Here is a 21,923-nt window from a genome sequence, read left to right as displayed (position 1 = left end):
TCGGTTTCTGAATAGGTGTCATTGAGATTCTTTTGAATGGAGTGTTTCATGGATCAGCGTCACGAATGCACAATAATTTTTCATTTTCTTTTACCTGTGCCACATTGTACTGCTTGATGGCATTGAGATGACTCATGGCGTCTCTCAAGATTTATAATCTCTTTATTATTTTATTAATTTATAAAGCCTAACTCGTAAGTGTCTTTATATTCTGACCAAGACAAACAGATGAAAAATTACTTTTTTTATTCAATTATTAATATTGGTTTAATAATATAATTAAAACTGATTTACAATTAGTTTCAATAATATATTATTTTTGTGTATATTAGTATTATTTTTTTTGTATTTTTTTTATTAGTGAGTGAAGATTGTTTTTAGTAATTTTGTGTGTGTATAATTTTTTAGAAAAAATTTTTTCAAGAGTTTTGTGTGTTTACTAAGAACATGCTAAAGAAAATCTCTCTAGACTTACACTGATACCCTAGCAACTACCCTAGCAATAAAAATATATTTATTTTTTATTAATATTATTAATATTGTTTGATTAATAACTTATATTTGTTGCTAATTTTATTAATATTTTAATACACTATATAGTATTAGTACAAAGTATTAGTATAATAATATCTATAAAATTCAATAAAATATTTAAAAAAAATAAAATATTTTGAAGTATTTGTAAGTGTGGTGTGTGTGTGTGTGTGTGGTAAAGAAAGTGTGTGTGTGTGTGTGTGTATATATATATATATATATTATATATATATATATATATCTATATATATATATAGATATATATATATATATATATATACATACATACAGACACACAAACACTAATATGTATATATATATATTAAGGATCTCAATGAAAATTACATTTGAATTTTTTGTTTTTGAGAAAAGAGTTGAGTGATTAGGAAGAATATGATACCATAGCAACCACCCAAAGTAACTTTGGCCCCATGCCGGTAAGTTTTGCATACAACCTAGATTTCTTTTTTCATCCCAGGCTGGAATCTGCTGATGTGGACCACAGTGAGAATGAAGACATTTTAATGAAGAGCCCATCTGAGACAGAAAAGCCCAGCAGGGGGCGCAAGCGGGGTGCTGCAGCCAATCAGGATGACAAGGGCCAGGAGTCCAAGCCCAAACGGGGTCGAAAGAAAGCAGCCAACACGAGCACTGACGATGCCGAGGACCAGTGGGGCGAAGACAGCAGCATGGCAGAGGCCACCATGGAGACCGAAGATGAACAGAACAGTCCACCCAAGAGAGGGCGACGGGGACGGCCCCCCAAATCAGCAGCCTCAAAGGATGAGATGCCCAGCAAGGGCAGGAGGGGTCGCAGGAAGACTGCTCCACCTGCAGATGAAGAGAATGAGGAAGAGCAAGAGGAAGAGGAGGACGACGAGGATGACGCAGGCAGTGAAAATATGGAGGTGAAGCCCAAAGGCAGAAGAGGACGTAAACCAAGGTGAGTGGCTGCCTGTATGCACTTGTATTCTTCCTCATATATATGTGGGTGTGTGTGTGTGTGTGTGCGTGTGTGTGTGTGTGTGTGTGTGTGTGTGTGTGTGTGTGTATATATATATATATATATATATATATATATGACCTTAATATAGGTGAATTGGTACTGAATTTCCTGAATACCCATGAACCCTTTATTCTTAACATATGAATTTGAAATGGTTATTCACAGAGGAGAGGCAGATACCGCCAGTGATTCTGTGGAATCCACACCTCAGAAAAGAAGAGGACGACCTCCAAAGTCACAGACAGCAGCTAGGAAAGCCAGGTACACAGACTCATGTTGCTAAAAGCTTTGACATTTTCCCTTGATGCTGACTGGAGACTACACATGTGTCTAGATAGGTCTGTTTCATGGGTTTTATTTGATTTATACAATCTGTTTCAGCGGTGGGAGATCAAGAGCTGCTGCCAACCAGGAAGAGGAGTCTGAAGAGGAGATGGGCATAGCCCAGCAGAGTGAGGACGAAGAGGATGAGGCAATGGACTCTTCACCTAAAGTGAGTTTCCTTTCTCCTGAAACCCCATAGTCATGGATAACCAAGTCAGCAGATGAAAAAAAAAAAGTGATTTCTAAGCCAAATTATTAATTGAACCTCATTCAGATCTTAAGATTAAATATCTTTTGTAGTAATAATTGTTTGAAAATAATAGATGTTTAAATATACATGGTATGAAGTGTGTGTGTGTGTGTGTGTGTGTGTGTGTGTGTGTGTGTGTGTGTGTGTGTGTGTGTGTGTGTGTATGTGTGTGTATGTATATATATATATATATATATATATATATATATATATATATATATATATAAGCAATCATGAATTATTTTAAGCCATTGAAATGTATTGGGCAGACATCTTTAAAATTATAATAAATATAATAATTAAGTATATAAATCTGTAGTAAGATTTAAAAATAGAAACCTTAATCAAGTAATCATGAAAATTAATTGGGCAGAAATCTTTCAATTTATAATAAATTTAAATATAATAATTGTTTAAATATTAGTTCCACCTAGAAATCTGTATGGAGATTAAAAAAAAAATGTATCTAGTAATCATGGAAGGTCATAAAAATTCATTGAACAGAAAATATGATACATTCAAGTATAATGATAGTTTAAATTACAGGTGCTTCTCAAATTAGAATGTCGTGGAAAAGTTAATTTATTTCAGTAATTCAACTCAAATTGTGAAACTCGTGTATTAAATAAATTCAATGCACACAGACTGAAGTAGTTTAAGTCTTTGGTTCTTTTACTGTGATGATTTTGGCTCACATTTATCAAAAACCCAACAATTCACTATCTCAACAATTTAGAATATGGTGACATCCCAATCAACTAATCAACTCAAAACACCTGCAAAGGTTTCCTGAGCCTTCAAAATGGTCTCTCAGTTTGGTTCACTAGGCTACACAATCATGGGGAAGACTGCTGATCTGACAGTTGTCCAGAAGACATTCATTGCCAGAGAAGCTGGCTGTTCACAGAGTGCTATATCCAAGCATGTTAACAGAAAGTTGAGGTTAAGTAGAAGAAGTACTGCACTGTTGCCCAGTGGTCCAAAGTCCTTTTTTCAGATGAGAACAAGTTTTGTATTTCATTTGGAAACCAAGGTCATAGAGTCTGGAGGAAGGGTGGAGAAGCTCGTAGCCCAAGTTGCTTAAAGTCCAGTGTTAAGTTTCCACAGTCTTTGATGATTTGGAGTGCAATGTCATCTGCTGGTGTTGGTCCATTGTGTTTTTTGAAAACCAAAGTCACTGTACCACTGTATGTAGATTTGTGGAGCACTTCATGCTTCCTTCTGCTGACCAGCTTTTTGATGCTGATTTCATTTTCAAGCAGGATTTGGCACCTGCCCACACTGCCAAAAGCACCAAAAGTTGGTTAAATGACCATGGTGTTGGTGTGCTTGACTGGCCAGCAAACTCACCAGACCTGAACCCCATATCTATGAGAATCTGTGGGGTATTATCAAGAGGAAAATGAAAAACAAGAGACCAAAAAATGCAGATGAGCTGAAGGCCCCTGCAAAGAAACCTGGGCTTCCATTCCACCTCAGCAGTGCCACAAACTGATCACCTCCATGCCACACAGAATTGAGGCAGTAATTAAAGCAAAAGGAGCCCCTACCAAGTATTGAGTACATGTACAGTAAATGAACATACTTTCCAGAAGGCCAACAATTCACTAAAATGTTTTTTTTATTGGTCTTATGAAGTATTCTAATTTGTTGAGATAGTGAATTGGTGGGTTTTTGTTAAATGTGAGCCAAAATCATCACAATTATTTTATCTTTATCTTGTAATCATGAATGACCAGGGGAAAAAAATTAAATTAGTAAGAAATCTTGAAAGTTCTGAGAATATGTGCTAATATGTTTTTGTAGGTGCGACGGAAGGTGGGGAGAAGAGACCGAAGATGAGTGCTTACAGAGACAAAATGCAAGATTGATTGGAGATTGCTATACTTAAGGAAAAAGTCCCCATGAGAGGAGTGAACTTGTGGAAAGTTTGGACTTTTTGGAGCCATGCATCTGCTTCAGCTGTATTTTGCCGTCTTTTACTGCCGTATGCTTCAGCCCCACCTATCCACCATGACTCGTGGTTCGTTTTCCAATGTTATGTGTGCTGACCATGTGATCTTAATCTTATGAGAAAGAAAGTGTAAATAGTTTTTGGGCTCTTACTTCCCCCCCACCCAAGGTTAGGGAGGCAACTTGTATAGCTTTTACCTCCAGCTTTAAATATATTGCACCAGCTGATCTGTCCAAGTAAAGGAAAAAAAAATCTGAACAACTTTTAGCAGTACTTTGTGTCCCGTGTGTCTTCTGTATATCATCCTGTACTGTGCTACATGAATAACCATTTTGTAGTTCCCTTTTTTATTTGTTCGTCATTTTATCCTTTCCTTTTTTAACCCTTCTCATTTGTGTAATTCTTGTGTGTATATGGTTGTGCATGTGCAAATGTGCCTCTGCAGATAAAAGGAACACTGGTCTGATGATAAATTCACGCATTTGTTACATTTTACAGCCCAGTATTGATTTTCTCAGTTTGAAACGGGGAGGAGATGGTACAGAGCATTGGTTTTTAATATTGGCTGTGTTGGGAAACAATTGAAGATTCTCCCCCACCACCCAAATCAGTTTTTCAGTCTGCTGAACCAATAAAATATTCTGTATAAATAACTTGCATATGTTATTGGTAATGTGTTCGTTTAACCAGGGGTTTTCAAACCTTTTGATGCAAAAGACCTCAAAATATTAGGATTCCCTTTAGAATCATCTTTATAAAATATAAAGGCAGCAATGTATTTTCGTGATATTCATTAAGGTTTATATTTAGTGAAATATTATCTTTATTATATTTAGTGATATTTTCCCACCCACCATTAGAGTACTTATTTTCTAGGTTTGTCTTTAAAAAAATGTGCAAAGGCTTTTTGCATCAATTAAGCCGTTCATAGTTTGGAGAAATGTAACAGTCATGTGAAATGTTTTATTTTTAATGATAATGATAATCAAACATCTAAAATAAACTACATGATCAGTCCTCATAATGTTAATTTCAGGACTTTCTAATCTGTCCAGAAGATCCAGTTGCACTTACGCCTTAAGAAACTTTACTGATGATTGAGGTGATTAAAACAAGGATATTAATGTGTACGAAAGATTAAAATAAGTGGCTCAGTTTATAAAGCATTACATTCTTTACAGGCAAAAACGGCTTCAATCCATTCGAGTGCACTTAAAATCAGACGACTGTATATGGATCTTGTGCTTTCAGCCTCATTAACGTTGCTTTATAAATCTGCATACATTATTTCAAGTCTGAGAACATTTGGTTATAAATGATCACTTGACAACATATATTTTTTAAGATGTAGCAAAAATTGTTTTTCAAGCACTCTCTTTAGGTCCACCATCTGCTGACCAGCTGCTGTAGCATTTACTTCAGAACTGGAAATCCATTAGACTGCATTCATCTGAGCAACACGAAGCAGTTTTCGTACTATTATAACAGCTTTGTGGAGAGCAGTAATTTGCATGTTTTCATACACACCCACACTATGGAAAAACTCTACTTAGTGCCAACTGCAACTGAGAAATAAGACAAACAGTTCAGTGTTGGTATAAGCAAAAACTCTTAACGACCATTTACACACTTGTCAGTATTCTTGGATTGATTTATAAGATATAATTATTTTTTGGTTTAAAATCTATTTATCGTTCTGTCCTCTTTTACTGTGGGATTTTGTTCAACTATTAACACCCTGCTCCTTTGTCTCGCATAACAGCCTGTAGTTCAAGTCTGAATCAAATGGAAATCCTGCTTAGCCTCAATCGTTGGCCATGTGTCACAGTGTGTGTTTATTGTATTGGGGTCACGTGCGTGTGCTGACCAATCGGAGTGGCGGATGGTACGCCGCACACTAACCCTTTTATGTTCCCTGCGCCCTCATTAAATTCACTCGACCGTCTAGTTACATATCAGAGTCGTTTAAGCGAGACGATTCGTTTGAACGGTTTGTTGAACTGTTTCGACTCGTTTGATTCATCACATTGTTCCCTGAAGTCTCACGAGTGGCATTAAGAGTTAAATGCCCGTTTTTGATTAAGTTAAATCATTAGCTTGTAGTTTAGTAGTTAATCATCCAGTCTGACGCATATTGTGAACTGTTTTACAATCTGCTTTAAAAATATTATGCCAAAAGCTGCCTTTTTAAGGCTTCAGCATGTATTGCTGAATACATGACTTTTTAGAAAACAATTGTGGTGAGGATAATTTGTCATGGAGAGAGAACCTGTGTGAATGCAGCCCTTGCAGTAGTTTATTATTGTATTTAATTTCCAGAAGGGCCTGATTGAATGTTTTGTGACCACAAATGACAATTTTTAAGGCTTCAGCATATATGTCAGTTACCAATATGTCTATTTTAACTCCCACACAAAGTTGTCCTCTAAAATACTCTGGAGAAAAATCGGGAACTTAAATTAAACGTGAGGGATTAATGAATCAATTGAGAATCGGTTCGACCGAGTCATCAAAAAGAACCGGTTCAAAAGAATTCTTCGTTCGCGAATCGGACATCACGCCAGACTAGGGGTCGAGTGTAGTGAGCATGTATTTATTAACACATCCCCAGTGTGCACCCTGAGCCGGTGTATTGCACACAGTCAGCGTGTGGTGTTGATGTTTTATCGCCGTCTTTTACATTAACGTTAATATAATGACGCCAATTAAACAAACGACCTCCCGTCGGATTTGATGTCTCCACGACTGCAGCCTTGAGAGAGGGGAAAGGTAGGTGTGATTCATAGGATGTATACGACGCTGATTCTTGTCTTGCAAATAAACATAGGATCAAACTTTCAATTGGAACAAATACATTGCTTTGTACTGCATCACACTGAATGAGCTCTGTGTAGTTTGCGCGTGGAATAAACAGTAACGCAGGTGTGTGAAATGTATGTTAATTTTATGAAGATAACATCTCTAAAGAAGCTTTCAGTTGGCAATTTAAACTTTATAAATTAAGATCAACAGGATGTGTCTCATAGTGTAATGATTCCCGGGAAACATGAATGAATGAACAAGTATTTCCTGTTATTTAAGTTAACTGAGATCATATGTGCACACGTGTGCTTGTATATATGTTGTTTATGTGCATCAGTCTATGGAGGTCTTTTCCTAACAAAATTCAAATGAAAAGGCAAATGCATAAACATCAAATTCTCAAAACAACTGCTCAAATGATAAATCAAATGATCAAATAATAAATCAAACTCTGAAAACAACTGCTATCAAATGTTCAAATGCAATTTAATATCCTCATTTGGGGAAGCATGAACTGTATCAAAAATCAAATTAAAAATCATTTGTATTTGATATTTAAATTTCATTATCAACCCAGTAAAAACCTGTCATAATTAAATATATGATTCAGTGCTTAAATCATAAATCAAATGCTCATTCCGACAAAATTTATATTTATATATATATATATATACATATATATAATTTTATATATATATATATATATATATATATATATGATGATGATCACACACACACACGCGCACACACACACGTGCTAGTCTGCTGCATACTATACTTCTGTCAAGTTCTTACAAGAATAAGAAATGCTTAAATCTACTGTATCTGTTATGGTAAACCTGCATGGAGTAGTAAGGTGTAGTAAATCTATCAACGGATATATTACTAAACAGTGAAACTCTTTATCGTTCATTCCATGTTTCCATTAGTGCTGAAACAGACCCGCTGTTTCTCTGTAAGAATATGTGGTCTGGCGGGTATTGCTTGCTTCTAAATTTAGATGCTGCTGTTCGGTATTCTCACAACGTCCAGCTTGCAGCTGCTTACATAACGCCTGTCGAGTTGAGCATTTTAATGAATTGAATGGACGGTCAGATGCAATCTGAGTCTCTTCAGGGCTGTGCGACATGATGATGCTGTAGCGCTTCTCTCCCATCCTTCTGTCAGCGGGTGTGATCTCAAAATAGTCTCGTAATGAGGGACCCTCAGAGTTCTCAACAGTATGGAGCCGACTGCAGGGTCCGAAGGGAGATGAAATCATAACGCTCAAAACAGAAGGCCTCAAGAAAGTCATGATTTTGCTTTGACAGAGGTTTGATATTTTCTAAAGGTGCGTTGGAGCGACACCAGGCAGTTGACATCTTTCAGTGAGGTGACATTTCTAAGGTCACCGTCCGCTATCTTTTTATTTGATGCAGTGTGGGCTGGACGACCTTTAATATTGCTTGCTTGTTGACTAGACTCTCAAGGCCAGAGAGTCGGCGTGAGTCTAAAATGACTTCTCAGAAAACAATTGTGGTGAGGATAATTTGCCATGGAGAGGGAATCTATGTGAATGCGGCCCTTGCAGTAGTTTATTATTGTATTTCATTTCCAGAAGGGCCTGATTGAATGTTTTGTGACCACAAACTACCTTTTTTTTTTTCTGTAGAAAATATGAGTAATGCTTGCCTATGCCAAACTCATCACCAAAATGATTGTGAATGTTGCCATGTGGTTGCTAGGGTGTTCTGGATGGCCTCTGGTGGTTGTTTGCTGGCCAAATTCAAAAGGTTGCCAGATATGTAACTTTTCAATCATTGAAAAATTTTGCAAAATGTTATCCATCTGGAATTGATTGGATGATGAGAAATGGACGTTACAAGCAGCTTACTAAAACAATGCCTATAGCTGTGAAAAGTCTAGAATTTGAGCATCAATTTCTTTGGACACTGTGAACATTGTCATGCTCTGTGGTGCTTTTTTTGAAAGAATAGTTCACCCATAAAAGAAAATTTGCTGAAAATATACCTACCCTCAGGCCATCCAAGATGTAGATGAGTTTGTTTCTTCATTGGAACAAATTTAGCCTTCCATCACTTATTCACAATGGAGCCTCTACAGTGAATGGGTGCCATCAGAGTTCAAACAGCTGAGAAAGACATCACAATAATCCACACGACTCCAGTCTTGTGAAGTGAAAGCAATAGTTTGAAGTTAAAAACATCTTAATGATGGGTTTGTTTATTACAAACATGTTTTAATCAACTCTTTGAACTCTCATTTTGACGGCACCCATTACTACAGAGGATCCATTAGTGAACAAGTGATAAGGCTACATTTCTATCTCTCTCTATATATTTTAATTGCAATAACTTACACCAATGAACAGTTCACAATAAGTCCACCAAAGTGCATTACGAAAGCAATTTTATTTTAACTTGTGCAAGGTGCTACCAAAAATAACCATCTTCTTGCTGTTTCATTTCTTTATTTTGGCCAGCACACCATACACCTTCTGTCAAGTCGTACACATACGGTCAGCCCACATGCTGCTGTGTTTTTTTCTCTTGTTGATCTTGTTTTTTTTTGTTGTGTTTTTTCTTTTTTGGTGCTAGTGTTTTAACCGAAGAGCCTTTTTGTTTTACATAACAGCCAGTACACTACATTTCCAAACCACAGAGGCATTATGAAAAAACAAGATAATCTTGTTTTCATTGTAATATCCCAAAAGGTCAGTTGCTTATTCACAATGCTTTGTTATACAATCAAAAACCACCCTTTATGGATTCTGGTCATTTGTTTAGTAATAGTGAAAATAGGATAAAATGGTCATCGTATTAAATTCATAGTTTGCAGACTTGTCTAAACACTTCTGGCAGTGAACATGAAAGTCTCATTGATTTGCTGGCCGGACCATGAGATTATTGACCGAACGTTGTCGTTTGAATGCAGGAGAGTAGATCAGCATCGAATGTGGATTTGCTTCGAAATGTTCTCTTATTGATCCATGACTTCAGTTCTCAACTCGCAACAACTCAACCAGTTGAAATGCAATTAGTCTAGATTTACAGCTGAACACATCCCTGTTTCAAATTCATGTGGTGTTATAGGTCACACACTTGAAAATAAGTAAAGAAAGCAAAACCTAAAAGCTGATGCGTTTAGTTTCAAGAGTAGCTGTTAATGACATCTGAGGCTCTGAAAGCAGATCAGAGGTGGCAGCACTGTTTGAAATGTGCCTTCCACTCTGCATTTCAAATCAGCTGCGCAATTAAGCATTGAAATCTCAGACTGTTTGTGCTTCAAAGCTTTGTTTGAGATGTCCCTGTTGAGGAAGATGCAGTGTGTGTTTGAAGGTGAGGAAATGATTGAGCCATGTGTTGATTGTGAAGCATGATGCAGTTGTACAGGACATTTGGTAAGTGACGTGCAGCTGTGAGGAGGCGTGCAACCGCATCTATCTGTGCTACTGCAGTCAAGTGGAAGAAGAGCAACAATTTATTAAATGATTTAAAAGGAGGGGAACAACGAATTAATCAGAAACACTCAGCTTCAGCCAGTCATTTAGTTCTTATTGTGAAAATATATATTTAATTTTAGATTGCTTAGATCTTGCTATCATGTCCATGATTATTATTATTCTTATTATTATGTTGTTGTTTTTGCGTGATATTATGACACTTAAGCATTTATATTTTTTATTTCTTATTATTTCTAAAAATTGTTTTAAATCACAAACGCACACACACATTTTTTTTTTAGAAAATTATAATAATAAAATGTATTCATTCAAACTAACATTTGTTTTTAAAATGGTTTAAAAAAAATATATTTAATAATTGTGTGTGTGTTTGTGTATATGTGTGTTTATATATTTTTTTAAATGTGACAATTAAGCATTTATATTTTTATATACATTTATTTATACATTTACTATATTTATACATATACATTTATTTGTGTTTAATCATTTTGAAATAATAAAGATAATTTGTTCTAATTATTTATAATAAGGATAATAATTTTTCCACTTATTAACTGAAATACAATATTTTACTTAAATATATATAAATATATAAATATAAATTATTGTATTAATTTCTAATGACAAATAAGATTATGTATAAAATTGATGTATACAAATATTAATATTATTTATAATGATTAAATATAATCCTTAGTTAAATATAGCATATTTTTATTTTTTAAATATATTCATTAATTTATATATATTATTTTTTATTATTTAGCACGTTTATTATTTTGACTTTTTAGCACATTTCCCCCAAAATTGACATCCTGTCTGATCACAATCCAAACAATTCTGTTACAATGATTTGAAGTAAAATGTATACAATTCGTGTAAACATAAAAAGTTCAGTTGTTAGTGGTATATGTCAGACTTTGTTTTACATTTGTTATTTAATTTATAGAATGAGGTGAAATTATTACAACAATAGAAAAAAAAATTAGGGCCCTATGTTATTAACCCCGGCGGTACATCCTCCAAGCTCTTACTGCTGTATAAAAACAACCAGTCAAAGTGGTATATTGAATTCATTTTTTTAGAAATGGCAGTGGAACCAAAGCATTATAAGCAGAGGGTGACTCAATCTTTAGGTCTCATTTCATGTCTCTCCTCCTCCCTGTCTGTTCCTCTCTCTGTCTGTCTAAGTGGTGAAGATGCTGCGTGGGGTTTAATAGAGAGCAGCATGGACGAGGCTGCCAGCCAGCTGGAGAGAGACCATGTTCACAGCGTGTACGAGAGGATCGCACCCTACTTCAACGACAGCCGCTACAAAGCTTGGCCCAAGGTCAAACAGTTCCTGCTACAGCAGGAGCCCGGCAGCATCGTGGCGGATGTCGGTAAGGCTTCATGTTCTGTCTTTAATGTCTCTCAAACGAGGACTAAAACTCTCAGAATGGCAAGATCAATATGCTTTTACTAGTCTTTCTCTGTAAACAACCATTGTCACATTTTTATCTGAAGATTTGCACTCCTACTGCTGAAAAGAAACCCATGTAATATTGTCTCTATTCTTTTGCTTGGAAAAAGTTAATGGCCCGTTATCACATACAGACTAAGCTGACAGCATTTACTGAAAGAAAATGCAATTATTAATATTAAAGTTTAATAAGAATGAATGGGCACCAAAGTTATTACAATACGACACTGGAAAACAGCCCAGTGAATCATCCATGAGGGAAAAACGATTTTTATGACATGCACTGATTATTTTTGGAATTATTGCAGGATGTGGCAATGGCAAATATCTACACATCAATGAGGATATCTTCAAGTTGGGCTGTGACGTGTGTCGGCCGTTGGTGGACTCTGCGTGGAGTCGAGGTCACGAGGTGCAGCTTTGTGATGGCCTGCGTTTGCCCTACAGAGACGGCTGTTTTGATGCAGTGCTTTCCATTGCAGGTAATACATCAAATAAATATCCTAAAACATTTGGATGAATTCATTCTGATTCTCATTCAGATTCCACTTAACAATTCAGTAACTTAAATATTACATTAATGATTCTTTTAATAATAATTATTATTTCAGTAATAATAGTAATAAACTTCAGCGGTTATATAGTATACAGTATTATAGAAAATATGAAAGGTTATTATAAAACTATTTCAAAGTTTTTACCTGATTCATAATCATCATCATCATAATAAATACTGAGATAAAAATGTAATATCAACAGACTATAAATTAATTCTCCACTTTGTACAATCCAACAATTACACTATATATTTAAAAATTATTTATACTTAAAAAAATGCATTAATAAAACGCAAAAAAAGAGGACACACACACATATATACACTCACCAGCCACTTTATTAGGTAACACCTATTCAATTGCTTGGTAACTCAGATTGCTAATCAGCCAATCACATGGCAGCAACTCAATGCATTTAGGCATCTAGATGTGGTGAAGACGACATGCTGAAGTTCAAACCGAGCATTAGAATGGGGAAGAAAGGGGATTTAAGTAACTTTGAATGTGGAATGGTTGTTGGTGCCAGACGGGCTGGTCTGAGTATTTCAAAAACTGCTGACATGAGATCATTAGCATAAAGATCTATGAAGATGTACATTCATAGGAGCACAATTCATAATGGCATAGACCCACATTAAAGGGGTCATATGATGCTGCTAAAAAGAACATTCTTTTGTGTATTTGGTGTAATGCAATGTGTTCATGTGGTTTAAAGTTCAAAAAACACATTATTTCCACATACTGATCATTATTGTTTCTCCTCTAACTCCCGCCTTTCTGAAATGCGTCATTTTTTACAAAGCTCATCGGTTTGAAAAGCGAGGTGTGCTCTGATTGGCCAACTATACAGTGCGTTGTGATTGGCCGAATGCCTCAAGCGTGTGACGGAAATGTTACGCCCCTTAACATACTGTGCTGCGTGTTCCGGTCAGAACACCGGTGCTACAAGACAAAAACAATAAAACATATTAAAAACGAGCCATTGTGGCATCCAGTGGGGACATAATTATGGATAATAATGACTTGTACTAGCTTTTTATGCGTTGTTGCATCGCGCGACGTAAACATAAAACCATGTCTGCATTTGTGATCGGAGAAATGATAAACAACAAGCTCTACTCTACACTGCTCAAAACTCATGTTTGAATCATCAGTAGCAAAACCTTTACATATGTAAACGTACTTACAGAATGTGAGTCAGAACAGCTGGCATTGTAGTCTTCTCTCCCAGGATCAGGAAGCAGTCCTCCATAAAATGCGTTGCACACATCTAAATATTTGGGTTGAACTGTTCTGGAACAGTGCTGTAAATACAACTTAACCACTGATTTCTAGTTGTGTCCTCTTTTAAATGTAATGACAATTTATTTTTGATTTAACAAATTATAAGCGTGTCATTTGTTTGTTGCGGGCGGCAACAGCGAGAATCAAAGTTACGCCTTCTTTCTTTGCGTGAACATTTGGGCAGCGTTATGTAAATCTTCCCACATCGTGACGTAGATGTGTGGGGATGTGTTTAAATAAGACATTTTAGGAGGGCGTGGACAAGTATTAAACTTTTATAAAGAATATCTCTTTGGGTTTGAGACTTTAGTCTTTGCAACTTTGCAAACAGATTGTAACACACCAAAGAGAAAGGAAAACTTGAAATCGCATCATATGACCCCTTTAACATACTAGTATTTCCATGATCAAACCATTTAATTTCAATCAGCTGGTAGTGCTGCCATTAACTTGAAATGGAGCGGCTATATAGGTTTATTTAAGCTTTATTAGGTGGAGGACACAAGAGGTGTTACTAGGCTACAGGAGTATTAGTATTAGTGTTTCTTGGAAGAGGTCTGGGAATATTTGTTGTACAGCTGGGTCACCTGGCAACCCCTCGTGAATCCTCAGAGAGAAGATTAATGTGCCCATTGATGATATCAGAGTCTCATAATGGTTTAAACATTCTGAAAGCCCCCAGTAAATGCAGTAAACAGCCCACAACTATAAGATGGGCTTTCTACATTGATTTTGGTTGTATATTGTTTAGATTTATTCTGCATAAGGACACTGTCACTGTTGCGCCTTACTCCAGTTTTTATTTCTTCATTGGAAAACAATGATTTTAGAAATATTTATGTCTGTGTATATATATATATAATTTGATATATATATATATATATATATATATATATATATATATATGTGTATATATAATGTGTGTGTGTGTATATATTATATGAATACTATATTTTGTTTGATTCAGTTGATTCAAATGTTTTTAGTATGCATATTTTTGTTTTTAATTTGATATTAATATTATTATATTGATATATTGTTAAATTGATTTATTAGTATAGTTGTTATTTTTATCATATTATAATTATTAATAATAACAATCAGCAGTATTGATGTGGGATATTATTGAATTGAGACAATATTGACTTTTAAATTATACATTTTATGCATTTTTTAAAATAATGAAAGGTATTTATTTAAATAAGTTTTAATTTCAATTTATTAATCATCATCGTCGTCTTAATAATAATAATAATAATAATAAATGCAGAATCAAAAAATGTAATATCAACAAACTAATCATTCTTTCTCTACTTTGTAAAACCCAACAATTATATTATACATTAAAAATGCATTATTAAAAAAAAGAGTCCATAAGTATATAGCTTTATAGTTGACTAAATGATGCATATTCATAATAAAATGCATTGCATACATGTAAAAGTATGGGTTTTATGGTACTGCATAGGGTGAGTAACAAATTTAATTCTGGGTTGAACTATTCCTTGAAATCACTAGATTGTATATCAATGACCTCTGAATACAACTTCTTTCAATTGCTTAGTCATCCACCACATGTCCACCAAAGAACGGCGTATCCGAGCAATAAAAGAGATGGCACGCACCCTGCGTGTGGGAGGGCGGATCATGATTTCCGTTTGGGCCATGGAGCAGAAGAGGCGCAAGTTTGAGAAGCAAGACATCTTTGTTCCCTGGAACCCCAATCCCCCTTTATCTCCTGCCTTAAGACAGCGAGGCATTGGAACCCAAAGCATCAGTGACGGCACCGCTTCCAGCGACAAGCACAGGAAAGTGAAAAGCACATCCTCTATGTTGGACAAGGGTGAATCAATCGGCCCCAGCCAGCAGAAAAAACAGAGGCTTTGGTTCTTCTCCAGGTCTTTAGATTCGGTGCTGGACTTCACCAGCCTGACCATGTCCCGTTCCTCTTCCAGCTCTATACAAACCCCTGTCGATGAAGCAACGGAAAGCAGAAGCCGGCGAACTAGTAGTAGAGGTCTCATCAGGCAGATGTCCAGCCTTTTTTCATCCTCTTCCAGAACCAGTCTAGAAGAAGACGTCTTCATTTCAGATCCCATTGTACAGGTCCATAAAAATGACAACAGAAGTTCTGGGAATGGAAATGAGACTGCTCCTGTGGAGCTTGTCCATGATTGTTCCTCAGTACCACTGCCCGACTTGGTCTCCTATCAGAGGGATCAGTCAACTCTTGAAGGACACGTGGAGGTAGATGGTAAATCGAGCCTAAAAGAGCCCTTGCAGAGGCAGGATAGCACAGCGTCTCTTTTGGAAAGGGATGAGTTGAAAGGACGGAGCAGCGAACAGCTTAAGGACTCTTGTCTGAGGTACTACCACGTATTCAGGGAAGGAGAACTGACACAGTTGATCCAAAACCATGTTGATGAGCTCCATGTTCTGCACACTTACTTGGACCATGCCAATTGGTGCGTGGTGGCTGAGAAGGTCCAAGTCTGGAAGGTTTAAATCTCATTTTATATGTCTGTTTTAATTTATAACCTTTTTTTAATGTCTTTAAAAGATTTAGTTTGAGATTTTAAGTATTGGGACCAGAGAGCTAATATTAAACATTAGCTGTTCAGTATCAATGGCAATAACAAGCAAGGTATTGATGCTTTGACGAGACCAGTTTTGGTTCAAATCGTAAAACACTAAGGCTAGTAGTACTTTGAAATTTGCTTAATTTAGCTTTAGTCTCCATTCTTTGTGATGTCTTAGTTTTGAGTTGAAAATAATTGACTTGACTTAACTTGCACTGATTTTAATGGTGTATCACTGTTAAGCAATGTCTGCCTGAAACAGAAAGCATATACAGTAGCACATCATTTTTTTGAACCAAACGATGAGAGCACATACCTAGTGTTTTCTTATTGGACACTCTTCAGGAGTTTGTCTGTGTGTTGTGTTGTATGGTTAGTATTAGCCTTTGTGTTGTGGTCTGAAGCTTTTAATAGTGTTTTTTTATTGTAGACTGTTCATGATTTTTTCTGTTTTTGAAAACTTGAACAGCTGAAACATATTTGTGCTGGTGTTGTAAATTGTGTATGCTTTTATTGGTGTAACTTGACCATGTCAGAAAGTCACAACAAAGGACTTTAATTTTCCTTTAAACTTGAACCATTTTTATGTGTATTTTTAACTTAAATATAATAAAATCAGCATATTTAGTTTTATCTGACCCATTGGTGCAAATTCATGTCTTTTATAGTGAAACATCAAATTTTCCAGTTACTTTAAATGTGTTCTTCTTAAATAATAAGCTAAAAAAGTAATAACACACTATTAATTAATTCTCTACTACACTATTTATATTATATATGTATTTAGATAAGAAAATGTATTATTAGGAATTATTTAAATTACTTTTTATCATTAATAAATAGTATAATACAAGCACTGTTTTTATATGATCTACTGGGCTCAAAATCAAATTCATGTATTTTTATAGTGAAAATTAATTAAATATTTAATATACTACTACTACTACTAATAATAATAATAATAATAATAATGAGCCAAACTGTAATTTTAACTGCCAAGTAAGGTTTTTTTTTCTTTGTAAAACACAACTATTTATAAATAATAATAATAAATATTAAAAGAGTAAGAATTGAAAGGATTGCTTGAATAAATATGGCATTTTAATTCATAAAATCTATTGCATACAATTGCTATGACACAGTGATTATGGCACTGCCAAACGTTCATATGGTCCTTTTCAGCACCCAACAATCTTAGATTGTTTAGCACCTGCTGTCCATTTTCATCCTTGAGTTAAAGTCCATGTTCTCTCCAAACCTAAATGCAGAAATGGGAACCATTAAAAGCATAGAATCCTCTGAAAGTGCAATACTGCTTTTTATATTTGCGATAAAGAGGTCAGAAAGCAGTACTATGAAAGCAAAATCTGCTTCTTAAAAACATCAACATGTAAAAACAGCAGCATGGCATGTATCTTTCTGACAATTTTCCAACTTTATTTTTATTTTATATATATATATATATATATATATATATATATATATATATATATATATATATATATATATATATATATATATATATAAAGGGATCATAGCAAAACAGTCAAGAGAAAAAACATTAGTAAAATAATGAATAATAAAAAAAAAATACCCAATAAATAAAATTAATAAATATATAGATTAAAGGCACCCAATAATATCCATGTTCAATTCATGCAGATCTATGAAATACCATGTAACCTTCATTATGAATTCTGTGAGCTCACCTTTGATGCAGCTCTGTGAATTATTGAGTGCCTGTGCCCCAGTCGATCAATATCTCTGGAATAGCCTCCTCCAATGACAGTAGCCACAGGAATGCCCTTTTTAATGACTGTCTGAAGTACATAAAGATCCCTCCGGTAAAGTCCTATGACGGGTAAAATGCACAAAGACATTGAAGAGTCAATTACATTAAATACTGCTTTGATTTTACGATATATGATGTGCGTAATGGAGTGAAAGGATTTACCTTCATCTGTGAGACGAAGTCTTCCAAGTTCATCCTCCCAGTGTGGATCCACTCCAGAATCATACAGCACCAGATCCGGCCGGATTCTCTCCAGTAACCAAGGGAGGTGTTCCTGGACTGTACAGGAAATGACTTAATGCATTTTACCAAAGCACCACACCTAGGATTACTAAAAGGAGTAGTTCATCCAAAAAAAAAAATTTTCTTAAAATGTACTCACCCTCAGGCCATCCAAGAAATTTGGGGAATTTCAGCATTACATGACTTGCTCACCAATGGAATGGAGTGTCTAAACAGCTGATAAAAACATCAGAATAACCCAGAAGTAATCCACACGACTCCAGTCCATCAATTAATATCTTATGAAGTGAAAAGCTGCGTGTTTATAGGAAACAAATCCATCATTAAGACGTTTTTAACTTCAAACCATAACTTCTGGTTAAAATACAATACAATGAAATACAATAAATGTCCTCATAATATCGTCCATAATGTTGCTTTTTTAGTGAAAAATTATCTGAATCAAGAGGGAAATATGCACAATAAATACTGTATACAAGCGAAAACAAATTTTAAACAAAAACGTCAATGGATATTGATGTGAGAGGACAACAGGGGATGGACTTTTTCACTGGAGGAAGTGTTGTTATGGATTATATGCTAATTTGTTTGGTTTAAAGGGTTTAAAGTTACAATGCCCTAATGATGAATTTGTGCTATCCAAACAAAGCTTTCCGCTTCACAAGATGTTAATTGATCGACTGGAGTCGTGTGGATTACTGTGATGTTTTTATCAGCTGTTTGGACTCTCATTCTGATGGCACCCATTCACTGCAGAGAATCCTTTAGTGAGCAAGTGATGTAATGCTAAATTTCTCCAGATCTGTTCTGATGAAGAAACAAACTCATCTACATCTTGGATGGCCTGAGGTTGAGTCAAATTTCAGCAAATATTCATTTTGTATGAACTATTCCTTTAATAGAGATTTAAAGAAATGATTTACAAGTCAAAAAGTGATCTGCTTATGTTTTTGTGTAGGTGTAAAATGAATGAGTATTAAATGAAAATACCTTTGGAAAGATACTCTTTGTCTTCAATGCCGTCTTCCAAACTGACATCTAGGTCACTCTGCTGCTTTCGCACAGGAAAGTTTTTCCCACAATGCACTGAGAAGGTGAAAACATCGGGTTCATCCTTAAATATGAATGCTGTGCCATCACCCTAGTGAACAGAGGGGGGAAAAAACATGAATATTATATATAATTCAGGAAAGCAACAGCATTTTGGTCAGTACAACAGTTTCTTTTTTTCAGTTTCAAATGTCAATGATTCATCCACTATTATTAAATATTTCTTCCTCAAAAATAAAACCAAAGAGTTAAAGGCTGACCCCTTGGAAGTCATGTACCTGATGTACATCCAGATCCACAATGAGAATCCTCCTCCTGGATGTGGACTCACCCATCAGGTGTTTGGCGGCCACAGCCAGGTCATTGAGCAGACAGAAGCCTGAGCCGTAGCTGGGGAAGGCATGATGGGTTCCTCCGGCTGTACTGCATGCCAGTCCCCTCTGTACGGCGATCTCTCCTGCCAGCACGGTGCCGCCTGGACCACATCTCACACGAGAGAAATACATTACATGACACTTCCGAAGGGGGGACAACAGAACAATATACTGAAGTTTTACAAACTTCCATAGCTGCGTAATAGTGCAATATGCAAACAAAAAAGAAAATGTATTTTTTTTGCATATGCAAATCAAGCCTTTTCCATTGTGACATAATTTTTATAACAAGTAAGGTGTGTATTTTAGTAATTATACTAAAAAAAATTTTTTTTTATAAAAATAAGTATAATTGTAAATATATCCCATGGTAACATTTATTGTAATTAATTAAGCTTATTTTAATAATAAAAGTGTTGTAATGAGCAATAATGGAAACAATGACTAAATATCAGTGTTATTAAGTTTTTTTTTATCTTTTTTGTTTTTACACATTTTCAGTAAAAAAAAAAAAAAAATAGAATTCTATATCTATATATAAAAAAATCTATAAAATGACAGTCACATAGCAAAAAATAAACGAAAAAAAATAATAATATTATTATTATTAGTTAGGTCAATTTAAAATATTAATAAACATTATAATAGCATATGAATAATACTAAAACAACACTATGTAAATTAAGAAATGTCCAAATTAGGCTTCATTTTTATTTTGCAACTTTATTTTGATTTTAGAGTAAAATATAACCCAGATGATTCATGGCACACCTGTTTCATATCTACAGCGTTGTACTAAACCAGAACTCCACTGGAATCCGGTTCGTCTCTGATCTTTCTCACTAATTTCACCACTGATAAAGTTGGACAGGTACTCCTCAGTATGCACACGTCTCAGAAGCTCAGTGGAGGCAATCTTAGGGGCCCACACCTATAAGACAGTGACATTTAAAGTATATTAAACTCGGCTTTGTTAAATATGCGTATGTTAATATAAGTTCCAGATTCACTAACCTGTTTATCTGTTATGACCTGATCTCTGAGCAGACTCTCCAGGACTTTGGGGAACTTTCCCATGGGAAACCTGTGGTTTTCAGGGAGGTCACAGATGTACTTGACATGATGAATTATAGGAAGTGCTCTTGATTCAAGGCAAGTCTATAAAGAAGAAAAAAATTGATGCAAATGAGTGCATATGAGCTTTTAGTAAATGTCAGGTCTGTACTAGTGTTACACTCTGTGGGGTTCAGTGTGATATTAAGGACATATTACATGTTCAGCGTTAAAAGACCTCCTCCATGTCCCATGCATTGGGTTTCGTTTCAGAAATGTTTCCTTTTGGACCACAACTTTGCATTTAATAGCTGCTATAGATAGATTTTTGACAAAATAAATGAAACATTGCTGCCTAACAATCTATTATAAGTAACAACTGCTTGTTTACAAAAAGCGTGCAGTTACACAATCAGCAACTATTAAATAAGTCGATACATTCGATTTTTTAAACTGCGTTCTGAATCAGATTAAAGGTTATTCAAGATACGGACGCAAAAATACAAAATATTTCCACGATCAGCCCATATACATCTACGCGTGTGTGTACATGAGACCATGAGACGTTTGTGTTTCTGGGGTTCGTATTGTATTGTTTTCTTCTTGTTGTAATGGAAGTGTGCTACTGCCACCGTCTGTTCAGGAGTGAGAGAGCCGCAAGTCAACATGTCATAGTGGAAACATTTTGCTTGGTTTTATTTTGCTTTATTTTACAGTTATTTTACATTTATTTAAGAGGATAGTGTCCACTTTAAGGAGAGAAATTGCACAATAAAAAAACATGCAAATAAATAAATACCTTAAACATATTTTCCTCGTTTATTTATTTATTTCTGAATAAATACATGAATGAATGAATGAATGAATTAATGAATGAATGAATGAATGAATGAAATGCAGAGTGTTCCGGCTGACTGTACATTAAACTGCATATGTGCTGCTTCTTACCAAATGAACAAACGCATGAATGAACATTTAGGATTATTGAGTATTCAATTGATGTGTTTTATTACTTTGGTGGACAGGAACATATTTTTTACTTAATTCAAAGCGAATGATTTACTGCCTTGCAGTGGTCTGAGCTGTACACTGTCATGTTAAAAATGGTTAAAATGGGCTTCTTTCTCAGAAAGAAGTAATTTGTTGGCAGGAACAGAGGAATGTACTTTCACGAAGAAAAAAAAAAAAAGGTG

At 35.1% G+C, this 21,923-nt stretch overlaps 3 protein-coding genes across 5 annotated transcripts in view; 2 read left to right on the top strand and 1 right to left on the bottom strand.

Annotated features, from left to right (window-relative positions):
* LOC109061588 (sister chromatid cohesion protein PDS5 homolog B-like) overlaps window positions 1-4,006 on the top strand; it is a 41,545-nt gene extending 37,539 nt beyond the window's left edge. For all 3 annotated transcript variants that reach the window (XM_042771427.1, XM_042771428.1, XM_042771429.1), the window contains exons 31-34: window positions 1,013-1,477; window positions 1,706-1,801; window positions 1,922-2,033; window positions 3,921-4,006. In XM_042771427.1, the coding sequence (XP_042627361.1) occupies window positions 1,013-1,477; window positions 1,706-1,801; window positions 1,922-2,033; window positions 3,921-3,956 (709 nt within the window). In that variant the 3' untranslated portion in view covers window positions 3,957-4,006. The remainder of the gene's footprint in view (window positions 1-1,012; window positions 1,478-1,705; window positions 1,802-1,921; window positions 2,034-3,920) is intronic.
* Window positions 4,007-6,621: 2,615 nt separating this feature from the next.
* LOC109103030 (probable tRNA methyltransferase 9B) lies at window positions 6,622-16,629 on the top strand. Its single transcript, XM_042771430.1, has 4 exons — window positions 6,622-6,837; window positions 11,528-11,718; window positions 12,107-12,280; window positions 15,204-16,629. Exons 2-4 carry the CDS (start codon window positions 11,565-11,567, stop codon window positions 16,142-16,144), a joined length of 1,269 nt encoding a protein of 422 aa, XP_042627364.1. The 5' UTR covers window positions 6,622-6,837; window positions 11,528-11,564; the 3' UTR covers window positions 16,145-16,629.
* A 654-nt stretch (window positions 16,630-17,283) lies between these two features.
* Window positions 17,284-21,328, bottom strand: hdac12 (histone deacetylase 12). Its single transcript, XM_042771426.1, has 8 exons — window positions 20,950-21,328; window positions 20,692-20,835; window positions 20,449-20,608; window positions 19,582-19,778; window positions 19,244-19,394; window positions 18,173-18,289; window positions 17,928-18,070; window positions 17,284-17,476 (listed from the first exon to the last, which is right to left on the bottom strand). Exons 1-8 carry the CDS (start codon window positions 20,986-20,988, stop codon window positions 17,453-17,455), a joined length of 975 nt encoding a protein of 324 aa, XP_042627360.1. The 5' UTR covers window positions 20,989-21,328; the 3' UTR covers window positions 17,284-17,452.
* Between the last annotated feature and the right edge of the window lie 595 nt (window positions 21,329-21,923).

The sequence above is a fragment of the Cyprinus carpio genome, chromosome A15 (genome assembly GCF_018340385.1).
Source record: "Cyprinus carpio isolate SPL01 chromosome A15, ASM1834038v1, whole genome shotgun sequence".
Classification (NCBI taxonomy): Eukaryota; Metazoa; Chordata; class Actinopteri; order Cypriniformes; family Cyprinidae; genus Cyprinus; species Cyprinus carpio.
This window is presented reverse-complemented; position numbering and strand designations above follow the sequence as displayed.

Bases quoted from the DNA above. Each gene is read 5' to 3' on its own strand.
- LOC109103030 (XM_042771430.1), top strand. From the start codon at position 11,565: ATGGACGAGGCTGCCAGCCAGCTGGAGAGAGACCATGTTCACAGCGTG. The intron at 11,719-12,106 runs GTAAGGCTTCAT...GAATTATTGCAG, and splicing joins CAGCATCGTGGCGGATGTCG to GATGTGGCAATGGCAAATAT. The intron at 12,281-15,203 runs GTAATACATCAA...TCAATTGCTTAG, and splicing joins TGCAGTGCTTTCCATTGCAG to TCATCCACCACATGTCCACC.
- hdac12 (XM_042771426.1), bottom strand. From the start codon at position 20,988: ATGCATGGGACATGGAGGAGGTCTTTTAACGCTGAACAT. The intron at 18,290-19,243 runs GTATTTTCATTT...TTTCCTGTACAG, and splicing joins CAAAGAGTATCTTTCCAAAG to TCCAGGAACACCTCCCTTGG. The intron at 18,071-18,172 runs GTAAATCCTTTC...TACCCGTCATAG, and splicing joins ACTTCGTCTCACAGATGAAG to GACTTTACCGGAGGGATCTT.